Source organism: Argiope bruennichi, chromosome 4 (genome assembly GCF_947563725.1).
Source record: "Argiope bruennichi chromosome 4, qqArgBrue1.1, whole genome shotgun sequence".
Classification (NCBI taxonomy): Eukaryota; Metazoa; Arthropoda; class Arachnida; order Araneae; family Araneidae; genus Argiope; species Argiope bruennichi.
Window position 1 is genome coordinate 65,631,695 of NC_079154.1, and position 15,490 is coordinate 65,647,184.

The following is a 15,490-nucleotide window of genomic DNA, read 5'->3' on the forward strand; positions in this document are numbered from 1 at the left end:
TAATTACTCCTAAACTCCCTGTAACTAGTTTTTGAATTTAAAAGAACAAAAAACTGAGACGGAGTGAATGTTTCGTACATTAATTGACGTTGAATAGTTATTGTAAAAAGCCGCCTTTAATTTTTAAGTAGATTCCTATAGGAAGACTATCGATTACAATGATTCTCATGACAAGACTTCAGAAAAATTTCTTCAATTTTTCTCTGATCATTGTCCCTAGAATCAAAAACCACCATTCGTTCAAAAGTCTGTATTATATTATATTATATTATATTATATTATATTATATTAAGTTGAAAAGTGATGTTAATAGCTCTAATATTGACTGTTTCTAATATCAGCAATTTATGTTGCCAGATAGTAACTTAGATGTGAAGGAACCTACCCTTGCCTTCTAGCTTGACGAGAGGAATTTTTTATTTTTCTTTTGTAAAAAAAATGTAAAAAACTTAAATGCGGCCCAATGTTTAAATCTAAGTCTCATAAAAATGTCCTTCCCCTACTAATATCTAAAATGTGATTAAAATAATTATACTTAGAATAGAATCTCCATATTTCAACAAGCATTTAACTAAACTTTCTGCGAAAGCTTAACTCTGAATGACATTTGCATGTTATTTATCTCTATATTACGAAAGATAATTTCTATCTGTTGAAATTTTTCTGACTTTTGCGATCTCATTTGCATTGAACAGCATTAACTAACTTGACTGCCAAGAATGATGGTAGCAACTGAAAAACATTGATTCTGTGCACATTAATAAAGACATTATGGATAGTGAAAACTTTAGAAACATTGCATATAATTACGAAATATAATGAACCTAATGAAATATAATGAACAGTGAAGGATGAAGTTTATAAGAAAGATGTTATTAAAGCCGTTCATGAGAGAAAATGTAAAAGCATTTGACATTAACAAAGTAGATTACATTTCAGGAAATATGACATTATATATTGATCCATAGAGAAGAAGATATCTTTCTCTGTATATTGATCAGCGTAAATGTAAAATATTTTTAATGAAAAAAAGAGATTTTCTTTTTATTATAAGTCGGTGCAAAGTAGGATTACAGGCATTTTTGTAAAGACGAGTAAATTTTATACTATGAAATCCAATCTTTTTTCCACTTTTACAACTTTATTTAAAATATCTGCTTATTTTTCTTGAGGCCTAAATTTTTAAATGGATAGATGAAACTTCAATAAATAAAGGGTTGTTTATATTTCTTAACCATGTATGCATTTAAGTTAGAGATTTTTTTTAAATGTGAATTTAAATTCACATAAAGCACACAAAAAATATTTATTTTTACAAAAAATAGGAGGAAATTCTTGGAATAAAAATAACAAAATAAATATGTTCATTGCTGAATAAGGAATAATTTCTTTTTGCACTTAATATATCTATGTATTATATTTACATCGTAAATTTCAGGTTCAATAAAAAGAAATGCAATTCGAATTCAGCTTTTTTATTTTGATTTTCGGATGCGATAAAATAATATTTTTATGTTTTACAGAAAATATTCTTGAATTAATAAAATGACTTAGAATTTTAAACGCTTTTTAAGAAAAATAATCGCGTATTGAAAAAATAATTTTTAGAATTATTTAAAATTTCGGCTGTTTGAAATTATATTTCTATTCGGTTTTTATAAATCACGCTTTTTATATTTTTAATATTTTGAATACACGATTTCACATTTACTTTCTGCTTAGCTATTTCCCTATTCAATCGCTGAATTAATTTAAATGAATGTTCTTTTTTGTTATGCATTTCTTTTTAATTCCATTCTGGTGCTTTCTTTTTCATTTGATACCTTGGATTTGTATCTATAGAAGGCCGTTGAGCAGAAATGATCTGAAAATGAAGATTTATTTCAGCTTATTTTGAGTATTTCTAGGTTAAAAGAAATAACAAAACCAACAGAAGTGTTCTTCCCAAAACTTTCTCGCATACTTTCTAATAAATTTGTTGTGCCAGAGAACGCCTTGCACGACATTGGCGCACAATAGTTACGAAATATTGACTTTTGGCGTGAATTTAGTTTCTTGGCGATTAATATTTTGTAAAAGGAAATTGTTTCTATCTCATCATATCATATGTAACTGCACAAGTTAATTAGCAAAGACTGGATTCACAAATAAATAAATCATCTGATAAAGATGGATTTTTCATTTAATTCAAATATCACACTACTAAAGAGGTTTCAATTTTTTTTGTGCATCTCATTTATTTATAGTGATATTTCATGGCAAATTTAAATTCTAACAGAGCAATTAGTAATAACTGAAGTTGAAATTTGATTTGGAAGATGTTCATATTCTATTTAAACTCCATGTAAAGAACATGTCTTTCAGTATGTCCATGACAAGGTATTGAAGTTTGCTTTTTATTTGACTAATAACGTTACAGTAGCTTTAACATTTTCCACAAATAATCTTTTATTGCCAGATTGAAAACTTTTTCACCAAAATACTCATCGCAAATATATATATATATATATATATATATATATATATATATATATATATATATATATATATATATATATATATATATATATATATATATATATATATTATTCAAATCTCAAAAAGTGTAGAGTTTATTTTTCGCACTTTAATGAAATTACTGAAAATATCTAATCAAAATGCTAGTTCAGTGTATATGCTAAAGTCATCAGCAGATATTTCTCTATACAAAAGAGAAAAAGTAAATAAAAAATGCCTTTATATTAGAACAATAACAATCAGATTTTCGATTGTAATTCATTGAATATTTTACCAATTTATCATACCTAACAGACTGATACAGAAATAAAAAGAGAGATACCTTTCGCTTCAATGAACATGATTTTTTGAAAACTCTCAACGGTCTGAATTGTTTAAAATCCGTACATGAACCTTGACACAAAAACCCAAAATTTATTCGCATGAAATGGTTCTAGAGATCTTCATTTCTACTTTTGTTCTTTTTTCCATTGTATCGAATATTATATATATATATTATATATATATATATATATTTGTACCAAGAACATAGAATACCGGTTTCGAAAGTTTTTATTTCATTTACTATTTAAACCCATACTCTTCACCTCTAAATTCACTTGAAAACAGAATTCATTTCTGTCTATTTGGATTTCCATTTCCTTCAAAGAATTTCCAAAAAAAATTATGCATTCTTTATCTGTTATATGCTTGCTTGTCACACTGTTTGTCGTTTGCGATTATGTCTTAAGCAGACCTGAAGACATGCCAAAGGCAAAGCATCATCATCACGGTCATCACGATCACCATCATCATGACCATCATGGACATCATCATCATGGGCACCACCATCATCATAAACGTGCAGTAGAAGCAAGACACCACCACCACCATCATGGTCATCACGACCACCACCATCATGGTCATCATGATCACGACCATCACCATGGTCATCATTATCATCATCATGGACACGATCATCACCATTGAAAGTATTCCCATTGAAGTCACATTTCTTGAATTGATTCCAATTTGCTTGAATGAGCGCTTGTAAAATAGGCACCTATGCGATACTTTGAGATTGGCAGAAATAAAAGTATTTGCCTAACTATTCTATTTTTTTCTGTATATTTCTTATTATTACAGTAAATTTGATGAAAATTTTATTGTTATTCATACGTTTAAAAATTTTCAGTTTGGAAAAATTAAGGAAAAAAAAAAAGAAAAAAAATAAAAACATTGGATAGGATTTTGAGAATTTAAAAGTTTTTTTTAACCGAATATTGTCAAGAATAATCTAAGAAGAAATAGAAAGAGACAATTTGCATTAGTTAAAATAATTTTCAAAGAAATAACTTAAATCAATTCAAATATTTTTTTGAAGAAGTAATTTGCAATAATAAGTTTGTAATATACTCTTCTGATTGACTTTTAAGCCATTTTAGTTATCTGTGTTTTTTTTATATGCGTGTAAAGTTATTGCTAAGTTTACGAATGGATTCAGACAAATTTTAAACCATTTCCCTTTTATTCGATACAAGAAATGATGCAGATTGTTAATATTTCATTTTTATTAACATTTTCATGAAATTAACAGTTAATACATTACATTTTAAGAGTAATAATATATGTAGATCTGCAAAAAAGAAATAAAGATAAATATTAACTCAGAAGATATTGCGAAAAATCAAAACAAACATTTAATTTGCAGTCATAGGAAAAATAATGTTATTAATTTTATATTGTATGAATTTAAAATAATTAGTTACAGTTTTTCAAAAGAATTTTGAATAAATAAAGTCTAAACTATGCAAATTAAATAAGAAATTAATTTAAGAAAATTCTCAGAATTCTTAGAACAACTACTAATTTTAATCCTTATTTCTTTTTTAAAAAATTGGCCAACTTAAGTTTTTGGATTTTTATCACAAATTGGAAATAAAAAGTGAATTTTGCAAAGAATAATTTTCATTTGTCTTTAATATACCTGTGTAACAATGTTTTAAGTTTTTTCCCTTAATGTGAGAGAAGTTTTTCATTTGAAGAACAGCTTGAAACATTTAAATTTTGTTTATATCAAATTTCGAAAAATAATATTTAATGAAAGGTTACTGAAGTAAAAATTCTGAAAGATGATGAAGTAAACATTCTGCTGCAGATGTCAGTATTTTTAGATGTTTCGATTTAAATTCTTTCGATTTAAATTTAATAACAAAAATACAAAAAAAAACCCCTCTAAAGGTCAAATGAAAAAATTTCATATACTGTTTTAGAATAAGAATAGAAATTTTTTTTGAATGTTTCAGATGTATAAAAATAATTATTCATTGACGAAAATTGGAGATATTTTAATTTCTCTTAAGTGGAAACAATAGTAAGCTATATAATTTTAAAAACTGGAATATAATTCAGTTTTGTTCCCAAATTTAATGATGCAGTGATTACTATTTTTCATTCTAATCCTAAGTCTTACAAATTTTTACATCAATCAGAATTCAGTCATTTAAAACTTCTAGATAAACCTAACTGACTATTTCTCTTCTTGAAGTGACAGCATTCAATGAGACAAAAAATTTTATCATGGAAAGTTCACATATGATGATCCATGAAAACAACAACAACAACAAAAAAGATTGTACAGAATTAAGTAAATTTTTACAATTTTGCTCTTTTGCTTTAACTATTACCATACTATAGACCACACGAACGAGAAACTGCTTCCGTTTGAATTTGATGATCTCATCGCTATTGGAAGAAATGATATATGCATGATATGAAATATACAGTGGCTCAAAAAATTCAGAATACACCTTACTTTTATTTGATAAATTCGACTTTCAATATAAATAATATATTACCGGGAAGTGCAAACATGTTTTTATTTTTACACATAACAAATGGTTTAATTTAGAATAAAAATAAAGAAAAATCAACGAAAAAATTCTAAATTGAAAAGTTTCAGAAGTATTTTAAATAAACATGCGCAGAATTTTGCCTCAAAAAATTAAGAATACACCAGTGAAATTCTTGTAATATCTCGCATAGAAAGAACGTGTCAGTATTTAGTTGCATGTCTTTTGGCTTTTATAATAGTCTCTAAACGTTATGGTACCGATTCGACCAATTTTTGGTAGTATCTGAAGATATTTTACCCCATTCTTCTTGCACCACTTATTTTAAATGGGTTCTGTCCCTAATTATGTGTTTTTGGACTGCTGCTTCGAGTGTGGCCCACAGATATTCAATGGTATTGATGTCGGGGTACTGTGATGGTGTGTGTAACTTCTGTTTACAATGAAAAAGACACCATATTTTGACGTTATGTGCATTCTGTTTGGCGTCGTTATCCTACTGGAAAATGAAATTTCCATCTAAACACAAATTTTTAGCACTTTCCTTTAGATTGCTGCGAAGTATATCCAAGTAAACCGTATTGTTTATAATGCCATCTATAAAAATTAAATTTCCTGCCCCCGATGAAGCCATGCAACCTCAAATCATGACGGAGTCACCATCATGTTTAACTGCAGGACGTACATTTTTTTGGATCCGAAACAGTATTAGGCTTTCTCCATACAGTACGATGGCTGTCACTGTCAAAAATGTTGAGTTTTCTTTCATTACTAAATATGGTTTTCTTCCAAAGGTTATTGGTCTTCAATTGATGAGTTTTTGCAAACTTCAAATGCTTTTTCTGAATTTTCAAGCTGATGAACGATTTCTCTTTAACAACGGGACTTTTATACCCAGCTTGTCTAATGGCATTTCGCACAGTTTCAACACTTACATTTCTGCGTATGATTTAAAAAGTTTCTGCAACAAGTTGGATGAATCATATGGTCACAGCAATCTAAAGAAAAGTGTTAAAAATTTGGATTTAGATGGAAATTTCATTTTCCAGCAGAGCAACGACTCTAAACAGAATGCACGTAACGTCCAAAATATGGCGTCTTTTTCATTGTAAACAGCAGTTACACACACCCCACCACAGTACACACACCACGATACCATCAATGCCATTGAATATTCATGGGCCATACTTGAAAAAGTGGTTCAGAAACACAAAATTAGAAACAAAACCCATTTGAAACAAGCGTTGCAAGATGAATGGGGTAAAATATCTTCAGATACCATCAAAAAGGGGTCGAATCGGTACCATAACGTTTAGAGGCCATTATAGGAGCCAAAAGACATGCAACTTAATAGTGACACTTTGTTTCTATGCGAGATATTACAAAAATTTCCTTGGTGTATTCTCAATTTTTTGAGGCAAAATTCTACGTAAGTTTATTTAAAATGCTTCTGAAACTTTTCGATTTTGAAGTTTTTCGTTGATTTTTCTTAGTTTTACTCTAAATTAAACCATTTGTTATGTGCAAAAATAAAAACATGTTTACACTTCTCGATAATGGGTTATTTACATTGGAAGTCGGATTTATCAAGTAAAAGTAAGGTGTACTCTCAATTTTTTGAGCCACTGTATCTCGCCATTTGCAGAATCAGTGTTTTTGGCTCTATAATGTTACTTTGTAATTTGGTTACAAATATAGCGTATTCCTTTCCATTTTTTTTTTTTTTAGAATTGAAATTTTGCAATAACATTATAAAGCACCCTAGCTTCAAATTCATTTTATAATCGAAACTGAGTTCATTTTGCTCATACTATCTTAATGAAAAAGAATTTCATTGTCCAAGAATAAGGTGAAATTAAATTTTTCTGGCTTATGCTGCTTGAAAAACAAGTTTTTTTTTTTTTTTTTTTTTTTTTTTTTTTTTTTTTGCTGTTGGTCTTTTAAACAAAAAAATTTCACTCGCTTGATTACCACGTGAAAGTCTGCGGATTCATAAACGTGAACAATCCAAACGTACGAGCTGCTGCCAAATGGCAATTAACAAGTTCATTTCGATTTTACGCCCTCATAAAATATTTTGCATATAAAATTTCATGATTCTTCATTTCATAATTTGGCGAGATGCCAAAATGAAAAAATAAAATTACTTGCTGGAGAAGTTTTATTTTTTCTGCTACAACAGCAAAGAAAAAACAATCTCTGAATTTATCTGGAAAATAATATTTAAAAATCAATCATTGAAAATATATTAATCGTCCTTATTTTAAATGAGTGAGAAATATTCCGATAATGACCTCACAAAAAATTTGAAAAAAAGTTCACTGAATTGGAATATCGTATCCAGAAATATTATTAAATTTTTTTTTAATTGTTCGAAAAAGCGGCTATTATTTAAAAATTTCTCGAAATTCAGGAAACTTTGTCAGAGATTCAAAACAAATTTTAAGAAAAACAAATTAAAATCTAAAACAAAATAAAAATGTTAAATACAAAATTTCTTAATTTAATTTTAAAATCTGGAATTTGGTATGCATTTAGACACTATTATGACTGCCTTTGTGCCAAATGTTACGTTTATAAAAGTGACAGATTTGTCTTGATACTGAAGAAGCAGACACGCACATAACTAAACTTTCTTTCATAAAATTAAAACACACACACACACACACACACACACACACACACACACACACACACACACACACACACACACCACACACACACACACACACACACACACACACACACACACACACACACGTGCTTAACTGGAATATCATATTTTTTATTCTTTTTTATCATGAGTTAGGAAAAACATCCATTTTGATGATAAGTTTGAAAAAAAAATTTTTTTTCAGAAGGAGGTATGACTAGACATTATTGTTGTCTGAACACGAATGCCTAAGACTGGAAAATTGACGGTGTGAAATAATATTTTGGAAGGAAATTTATTAAAGTAGCGTTTTAGGTTCAATGAGTGTTAAAAGAAAGTGAGAAAATAAAAGACCATGCAATTCAGAAAATCAAGTGGAGTATTTCGAATGATTAAAAAATAAATATTTTTGGAACCTCTGTAAATTAAAATAACATGTACACACGCATGCACACACACATGAAATATTTAATTTGATTTACATGAATAATTACCAATATTTATTAACAATAACCGATAAAACGGATGCACTGTATGTATATGAACATAACTGTAATAAATACTGTAAAATTGGATTTTTCCGAAAATAGGATAAAATTGAAAAATAAGCTATAACATGATATATCAAGATGTTCCCAATACAAGCTTCATTCACAAAATAAATAACCCCCGAGGGGCACCTCGAAATGAGGATGAGATGCTTCCGGCATGGTGGTTGGATCTCGCCACCCTGGAGGGTACACTAATAGGTGGGGGATCTGACTCCTCCCATCGATGACGGGACGTACTTTTTTCGGGGAGGGTTGTACCGTCACCGGTGACGGCCCTGACGGCCCTTAGGACTCAACCACAGTTCCCACCAATGTTGTTGCTGCGGCGGTCCGGTCATTCAGTTTTTATGGTTTAAATCCGTGTGCCTTCGTGGTGGGTTGGAGAGTTAGATGGCTGACTTCACAAAATAAATTCTAGTTAAGATCATTAGTCATATAAATATTATAAATACTGCCGAATGACTATTCAGAAGTACAAATATAACATATGTGTACATTCGATAGATCGCGTACTGTATCCGAGTCTCATTAAAACCTGCAATATTCAATGAATTGAAAGGGAACTATGTCTATAAAAAGAAAGAATTAATGGAAGATCATTGGAGTAAAAAATAGCAGCCTTCTGCAAAAATAAGAAGTTGAATCGTCGACCGATCCGTAAATGGTGATAATCTCAGTCAAAAGTTGGACACTGGAAATGTCAACAATAGGAAATGGGGTTCTGTTTTAGAAAAAAATGTCGGTATATATTCGATCAAACATTTAAATTTTATTTTCATCGAAACCTGACATTTTTAATGAACAATGATTATTTTGATTGGCTGCAGTATATTTAATATTGATAGCTTTTATAAATGTCGTTAAAAGATTTGAAAACCATTGAAAATGAAGTCCGCTTAAGAAATGTTCGAAATATAATAAAGTTTTCTATTTTTTAAAGAAAAATATTAAGAGTGACAGCTTATATTTACTATAGGTATTTAATATGTAATTAAAAGTATAAGACTACATTGACATTCATTATGTTCAATGCATTTGACAAATTAGTAAAAATAGGAGTACACTATCGTTAGAATATTTTTCAAAGATTTTGGTAAAATAAAATTTAATCTGATAATTATTTTTTTCGCTTGATTTTTGTCAAAAACGATTCTTATCCCTTGAGAAGAGTTAGGAAGTCTCATCAGGAATTCAAGATATTCTGTGTCTCATGATTTAAGATTTAAGGATTCGAAGCTGTTATATACATGGAAAGAGAAAAGTTCAATTTAAAGACAGTTTCTTTTCCGTAAATGCGAATTTTACACAGTAGAAGTCTCGTTGAGTTAAAAAGGGATAAGCCTGAAAAAGAGGAAAACTTCGAAACAATGTAGAAATTCGAATGAATTGGTCTTGATGGTTTTACATAGGCCTTACGATTTTCGTTTGAATAAAGCCAAAGTGCCTTCGAAAGTGTCAAAGCATTGGAATTGAATTTCAGCTCATCTGAAAAGCCAGATGTCCAAATTTTACAATTGCCAACTTTCTTTTATAAAAGCATAAGTAAAGATGCGTGACGTTTTGTTCGGAGAAAAGAGCTATTTTAGAAGAAAAAAGAAATACGAAGCATCCTTTTTGTCATAAAAACTATGGTATTAGGGAAAAAGTAAAATACATTCATTATATTGTCGATTAAAAATGATGTCAATTAAAAAAAAAATAGTTTTCAATAAAATTCTTTCTATTAAAAAAATAAAGAACTCTCAACAAATACTTATTTAAAATCTTTCTATTTTAATGGAAAATCAAATATTTTTTTGTCGAAAAGCAAGAATTCTGAATTTTCACATTTTTTTCTAATACCAGACGATTTGAAAATACATAATTTATATTTCTATGTACGACTTCGTAATATTACTTTTCCTGTGGTATTTGACACAAGCAGTAGATATCAGCTAAAGGCAAAAATTAAAAATCTTTAATTATTAATTAAATGAATTATTTTAATTAATTTTAAAATTTTGTTTCCATTTTTCTGGTACCATTCTGCACCAAAATTTATCGAATGATGCAAAAATATAATTGAAAAATTTGTGGTAAAATATTTTGGTAAATAAAGAGCTAAAAATATCAATTTGTTGAAAATGCCACATAATTTATCATCTCTTAGAGAATAAATTTAATTCAACTCTTTGTAATGTGAATATCTTTCTGAATAATAACTATTTTAATAAGAATTTTTCAATAATTTTTTCTATATAAATCTGATTTTGAAATTTTTAAGAAAAATACATGCTAAGCTTCACACTTAAATAGTTATAAATTATTTAATGCAAATACTCATTACTAAATTATTATTTATTACTCATTGTTAAAGTACTCACAGTATTTACTTTTTACTTAAATATCCTATTATGTATTAATAATATATTGTCACATACTTTGTGAATTCGTATGATTTGATTGAAAATTCTGCATAATTAAAACAAAACCATGTGGAAAAATTTGGGATTTTTTAATAAATTCTTTGTTTTCAAGAGAAAATGTGCTAATTTTATGAAAATGGGTATAAAAATTATGCACGGCAAACAAAATCATTGATGAATGTAATAATTTATCAACATCTTTCTGTAAAACGGGATGATTCCAAATCATTTTTTTCCATCAATTTCTGATAGTCCTAAAATGGCGTTCGTGACCAAACCTTCAATTCAAAATGTGAGTTCAACTATAATTTTTACATGATTAAAATTTAAAGGCAAATCATACACTCTTTTTTGAATAAATTAAAAAGAATCCAAATTCGAAAATATTTGGATATTTTTGATCAGATAATGCATTCGAAAATTGTACCATTGTCATAAGCAAGAATAAAGAGAAGCAAACAGTTGAATGAAACTAGTTGCTGGAAGAATTTGGAATCTAGTTACTTCTTGGATGGAATATGATAAGGAATGATTTTTAAAAATTTTAATTACCTATTAAATTAAGAATTCGTTGATATGTTAATGTTTTGCCTGAATAACTTCGAAGCATCTAAATAAGTTTATCGCTACTTTGAAATTCAAAAAAAAAATTATCTGTTCAGTTCTATTAGTATATTTCTACGAAATTTTCCTTTAATTTTAATAAGTAATAAGCATTTAACAAGCTTAATAATTAATAAGAAAATTAACATTTTATTTACTTAGAAATAATGTTGAATTTAAAGGAATACTAGAAAAAACTTTCCTGCTCTCAAACTGCATAAACTAAAGCAGTTGCTTCAAGGTTTTAATAAATTTCATTATTTTTCGTTTTCTTAAAGTCAAAGGGAAGAAAAGCATTTATTGAAACAATTTTAATTCTTTGTAAAAATTCTTAAAATATTTTTTTACGTTTGGAGCTGAAACCAATGAACGGATGGAAATAAATTTCGTGGAATGTGAGGAGGGAAGAATATTCAAAAATATTTAGTCAAAAACCATACATAAGTGAAAGTTTGCCCTGTTGGACGAAATTGCACCACATAAAACGCGCGAAAAATGGATTCTGCAAGGCTTCATTAACGTTCTTGTAATACAAAACACACATACAGATATTAATGACTCTAAATAGGAAACTCACAAAAAGTAATGCTTTATTAATTAATATTACGGTCCTTTGAACAACATTTTCAACTTGCTGATCCTCCTTGTGAGTAAGATAATGCATTTACAATTGTTGGCAAAATTTGATAAACCTTTTTTTGGTGTGTGATTTGACCATATCATCTAAAGTGTGCTTTTGAATTTTGGTTTCATTCCATTTATTAGTTTTAATTGCAGATGACTGCAAATACGAAAAGTTATTTTGTGGTCTTCCTGTATTTCATCAATTTATCTCATAACATAAAAATTATAAAATATATATATATATTTTGCTATAATCACAGTCTCTGTAGGATTTTTTAATAAGCACACTGAAAAATATAAAAATATATAAAAGCAAAATGGATACAAATGTTCTATAAATATTACCTGTATTGTAAATAGGTTTTTCATCAAATAATGTGATATTTTTTTTATTTTTTTTATTTTAAGACACATTCAAATGCTCAAAATATTATATTTGTCTGATAATTTTGAAGTTAAAACAAAATGAAACTAAGTCTGAGTTTTCTTAAAAAATTTTTTTGGAATGGGATAGAATCTATTTATTTATTATTATTAACATTTATCAAATTTTAATAATCAAGCTAGCAAATTTTACAGACAATCAGTAATTATTACAAAGAATTAATAAATCTTTTACGTATTCTTTTTTTGCGAGCACATATATCTGATATTGATTTCGTAATTATCCAATAATAATGGCAAATTTTCATCAATGTGTAATAGACAGACGATAAGCAGACGAAAAAAGTTTTTTTTTTTTTTTCTGAATGGGGTAAAAAGTAAACGCAAAGCGTTTAAGATACATTGATTTTCTTACCGATACTAGGATATAGATAACTTTATTTCAATTTAATGGACTTCAACGGTTATTATTGATTTCCAAAGCTTCCGTACAAATAAACACGTATAAGATCTACAAAAAATTAAGCTGAATAATTAAACAGAAAATGTGGCATAGATATTAGTTGACTTAAATTTAATGCAATACCCAAACATTTATAAAAAATCATGACAATTGAGAAGTATGCTCTTTTTTATGTGACACATCGCATATTTCTTCAGATGATTTCATAGAGCAAGTTTTCTTTGGATCAAATAGAAAAAGAGCGGTGTTTACTTTTTAAATAATAGTTTTGAAAAATTCAAATGATTCATAAACAATTGAATCCTGACCATGACATAGAAACCTAGAATGTTTTTATTTGCCAAACAGAATAGAAATGATTGCTATCTCATGACTTGATTTTTTTCGTTTTTTGAATGTATTACTCGGCACTTTCTACCACTGATTTTTAAAGTTTTTGTTCTCTACACTATATAAAGCTTTATATTACTATGAAAAATCACTTCCAAACAAAGCTTTGGTCCTTCTCAATATTTAGATATTCACTGTTTCGCAGGTAACCTCAGGAAATTATGCATTCACTTACCATCATCTGTGTGATATTTTCTATCATAGTGATATGCGATTATGCATCTGCCAAGCCTGAAGATACATTAGAGGCAAAGCATCACCACCATCATCATCATGGTCACCATGGCCATCACCACTATGGTCACCATGGCCACCACCATCATGGACATCATCACCATCATAAGCGCTCCGTAGAAGAAAGACATCACCATCATGGTCATCACGATCATCATCACCACCATGGCCACCATGATCATCATCACAATCATCATGACCATCACCACCATGGCCACCACCATCATGGACATCATCACCATCATAAGCGCTCCGTAGATGAAAGACATCACCATCATGGTCATCACGATCATCATCACCACCATGGCCACCATGATCATCATCACAATCATCATGACCATCACCACCATGGCCACCACCATCATGGACATCATCACCATCATAAGCGCTCCGTAGAAGAAAGACATCACCATCATGGTCATCACGATCATCATCACCACCACGGCCATCATGATCATCATCACGATCATCATGACCATCACCACCATGGCCACCACCATCATGGACATCACCACCATCAGAAGCGCTCCGTAGAAGAAAGACATCACCATCATGGTCATCATGATCATCATCAGAACCATGGCCACCATCATCATGGACATGATCATCACCATCATGGTCATCATCATTAAAAATTTCAAGCTGCATGTTACATTTGATCGTCAAAATTGATTTTATTAATATCAACATATACTGATTTACTCGTTTGTAATATTCTTGTGAATAGAATAAATTAAAACGCAAGTTTAATTGATCATTCGTTATCTTTTTATTTCTGAATATTTCAACTGATTTTGAATTGAAGCTTTCATGTTATTTATATGATTTTTTATCTCCAAATTTCATCTTTAGAATGAATCTTTTAGAAATGAAACATTCGTAGGATGAAGATCGAGCTGTTAATCAGAGTCTATTTGCAAGAAATAATTTAGAGGAAGAAGAATTTTCCTAACATTGCCTTTTTTAGGTTGATGTTTCAACATTAAATATTTTCCATTTCTTAAAATATGGAAATTACTACAAAGGAGTGAAATTTAAGTAACATCCCATTCCTTTGAGGGATTTTATTTTTACTTTGAAAAAAAATTCCTTCAGCAGAATGTCATCAATTAAATAATCACTTTTTAAAAATCTATTACTATTCGAATAAACTGACCGATAAAACTGAATGAGCAAATAAGTTCTTGATAAATATAGAGCATTTATTACACATGAAAATAAAGGCATATAATTAATTTAGAAATTGAATATTATAATTAAAAGTAAAGAATGGCTTTTAATGCGTGATAATTTAGGAAATATAGGCAAGAACAATAAGAAACAATCTTTGAGAAATATATCCTTCAACCAAATTTGATATTAATATTTTAACAGAATCCTACCTCTTACGCCAAAAAAGCAAAAGTCAAATTGTTTTAATGGAGTTGATTCAAGTTCACATCAAATGTACAGTCACAGTTTAATTTTGGAATGCATTAAATAAAAGGATAAAATACTTCACATTACTATTCAACACAAAGTAAAACTAATAGATAGTTTAATTTAGATGTTAGTTGACGTGCCATTGTGATTGAAATGTCATTTTAATTCTTTTAACAACGAACAATTTAGAAATTTTAGAAGTTGTAAAATTTGCTAATGTTTTAAGTTTCTTCTTCAAAAACTTTCATTAGTATAAACTGAAGATATTTTTCCGTTTGCACAATCAGTTTTTAAAGCAATTCATACATAATGGGTTTGCTTAACTTTAGATAAAAAATGGCGATGCCTTAATTCTACTTTTACCAAGAGAATGGATGATTTGAAAAGTAAATTAAATATTTTGTTCGAAGATA

General features: G+C 28.7%; 1 protein-coding gene across 1 annotated transcript; it reads right to left on the minus strand.

Annotated features, from left to right (window-relative positions):
• Positions 1-13,619: 13,619 nt before the first annotated feature.
• On the minus strand, positions 13,620-14,303 carry LOC129966342 (prostatic spermine-binding protein-like). The gene has a single exon (XM_056080762.1). It carries the CDS (start codon positions 14,301-14,303, stop codon positions 13,620-13,622), a length of 684 nt encoding a protein of 227 aa, XP_055936737.1.
• Positions 14,304-15,490: the final 1,187 nt, after the last annotated feature.

Excerpts from the sequence above, each read along its gene's own strand:
- LOC129966342 (XM_056080762.1), bottom strand. The coding sequence starts at position 14,303 with ATGCAGCTTGAAATTTTTAATGATGATGACCATGATGGTGATGATCAT.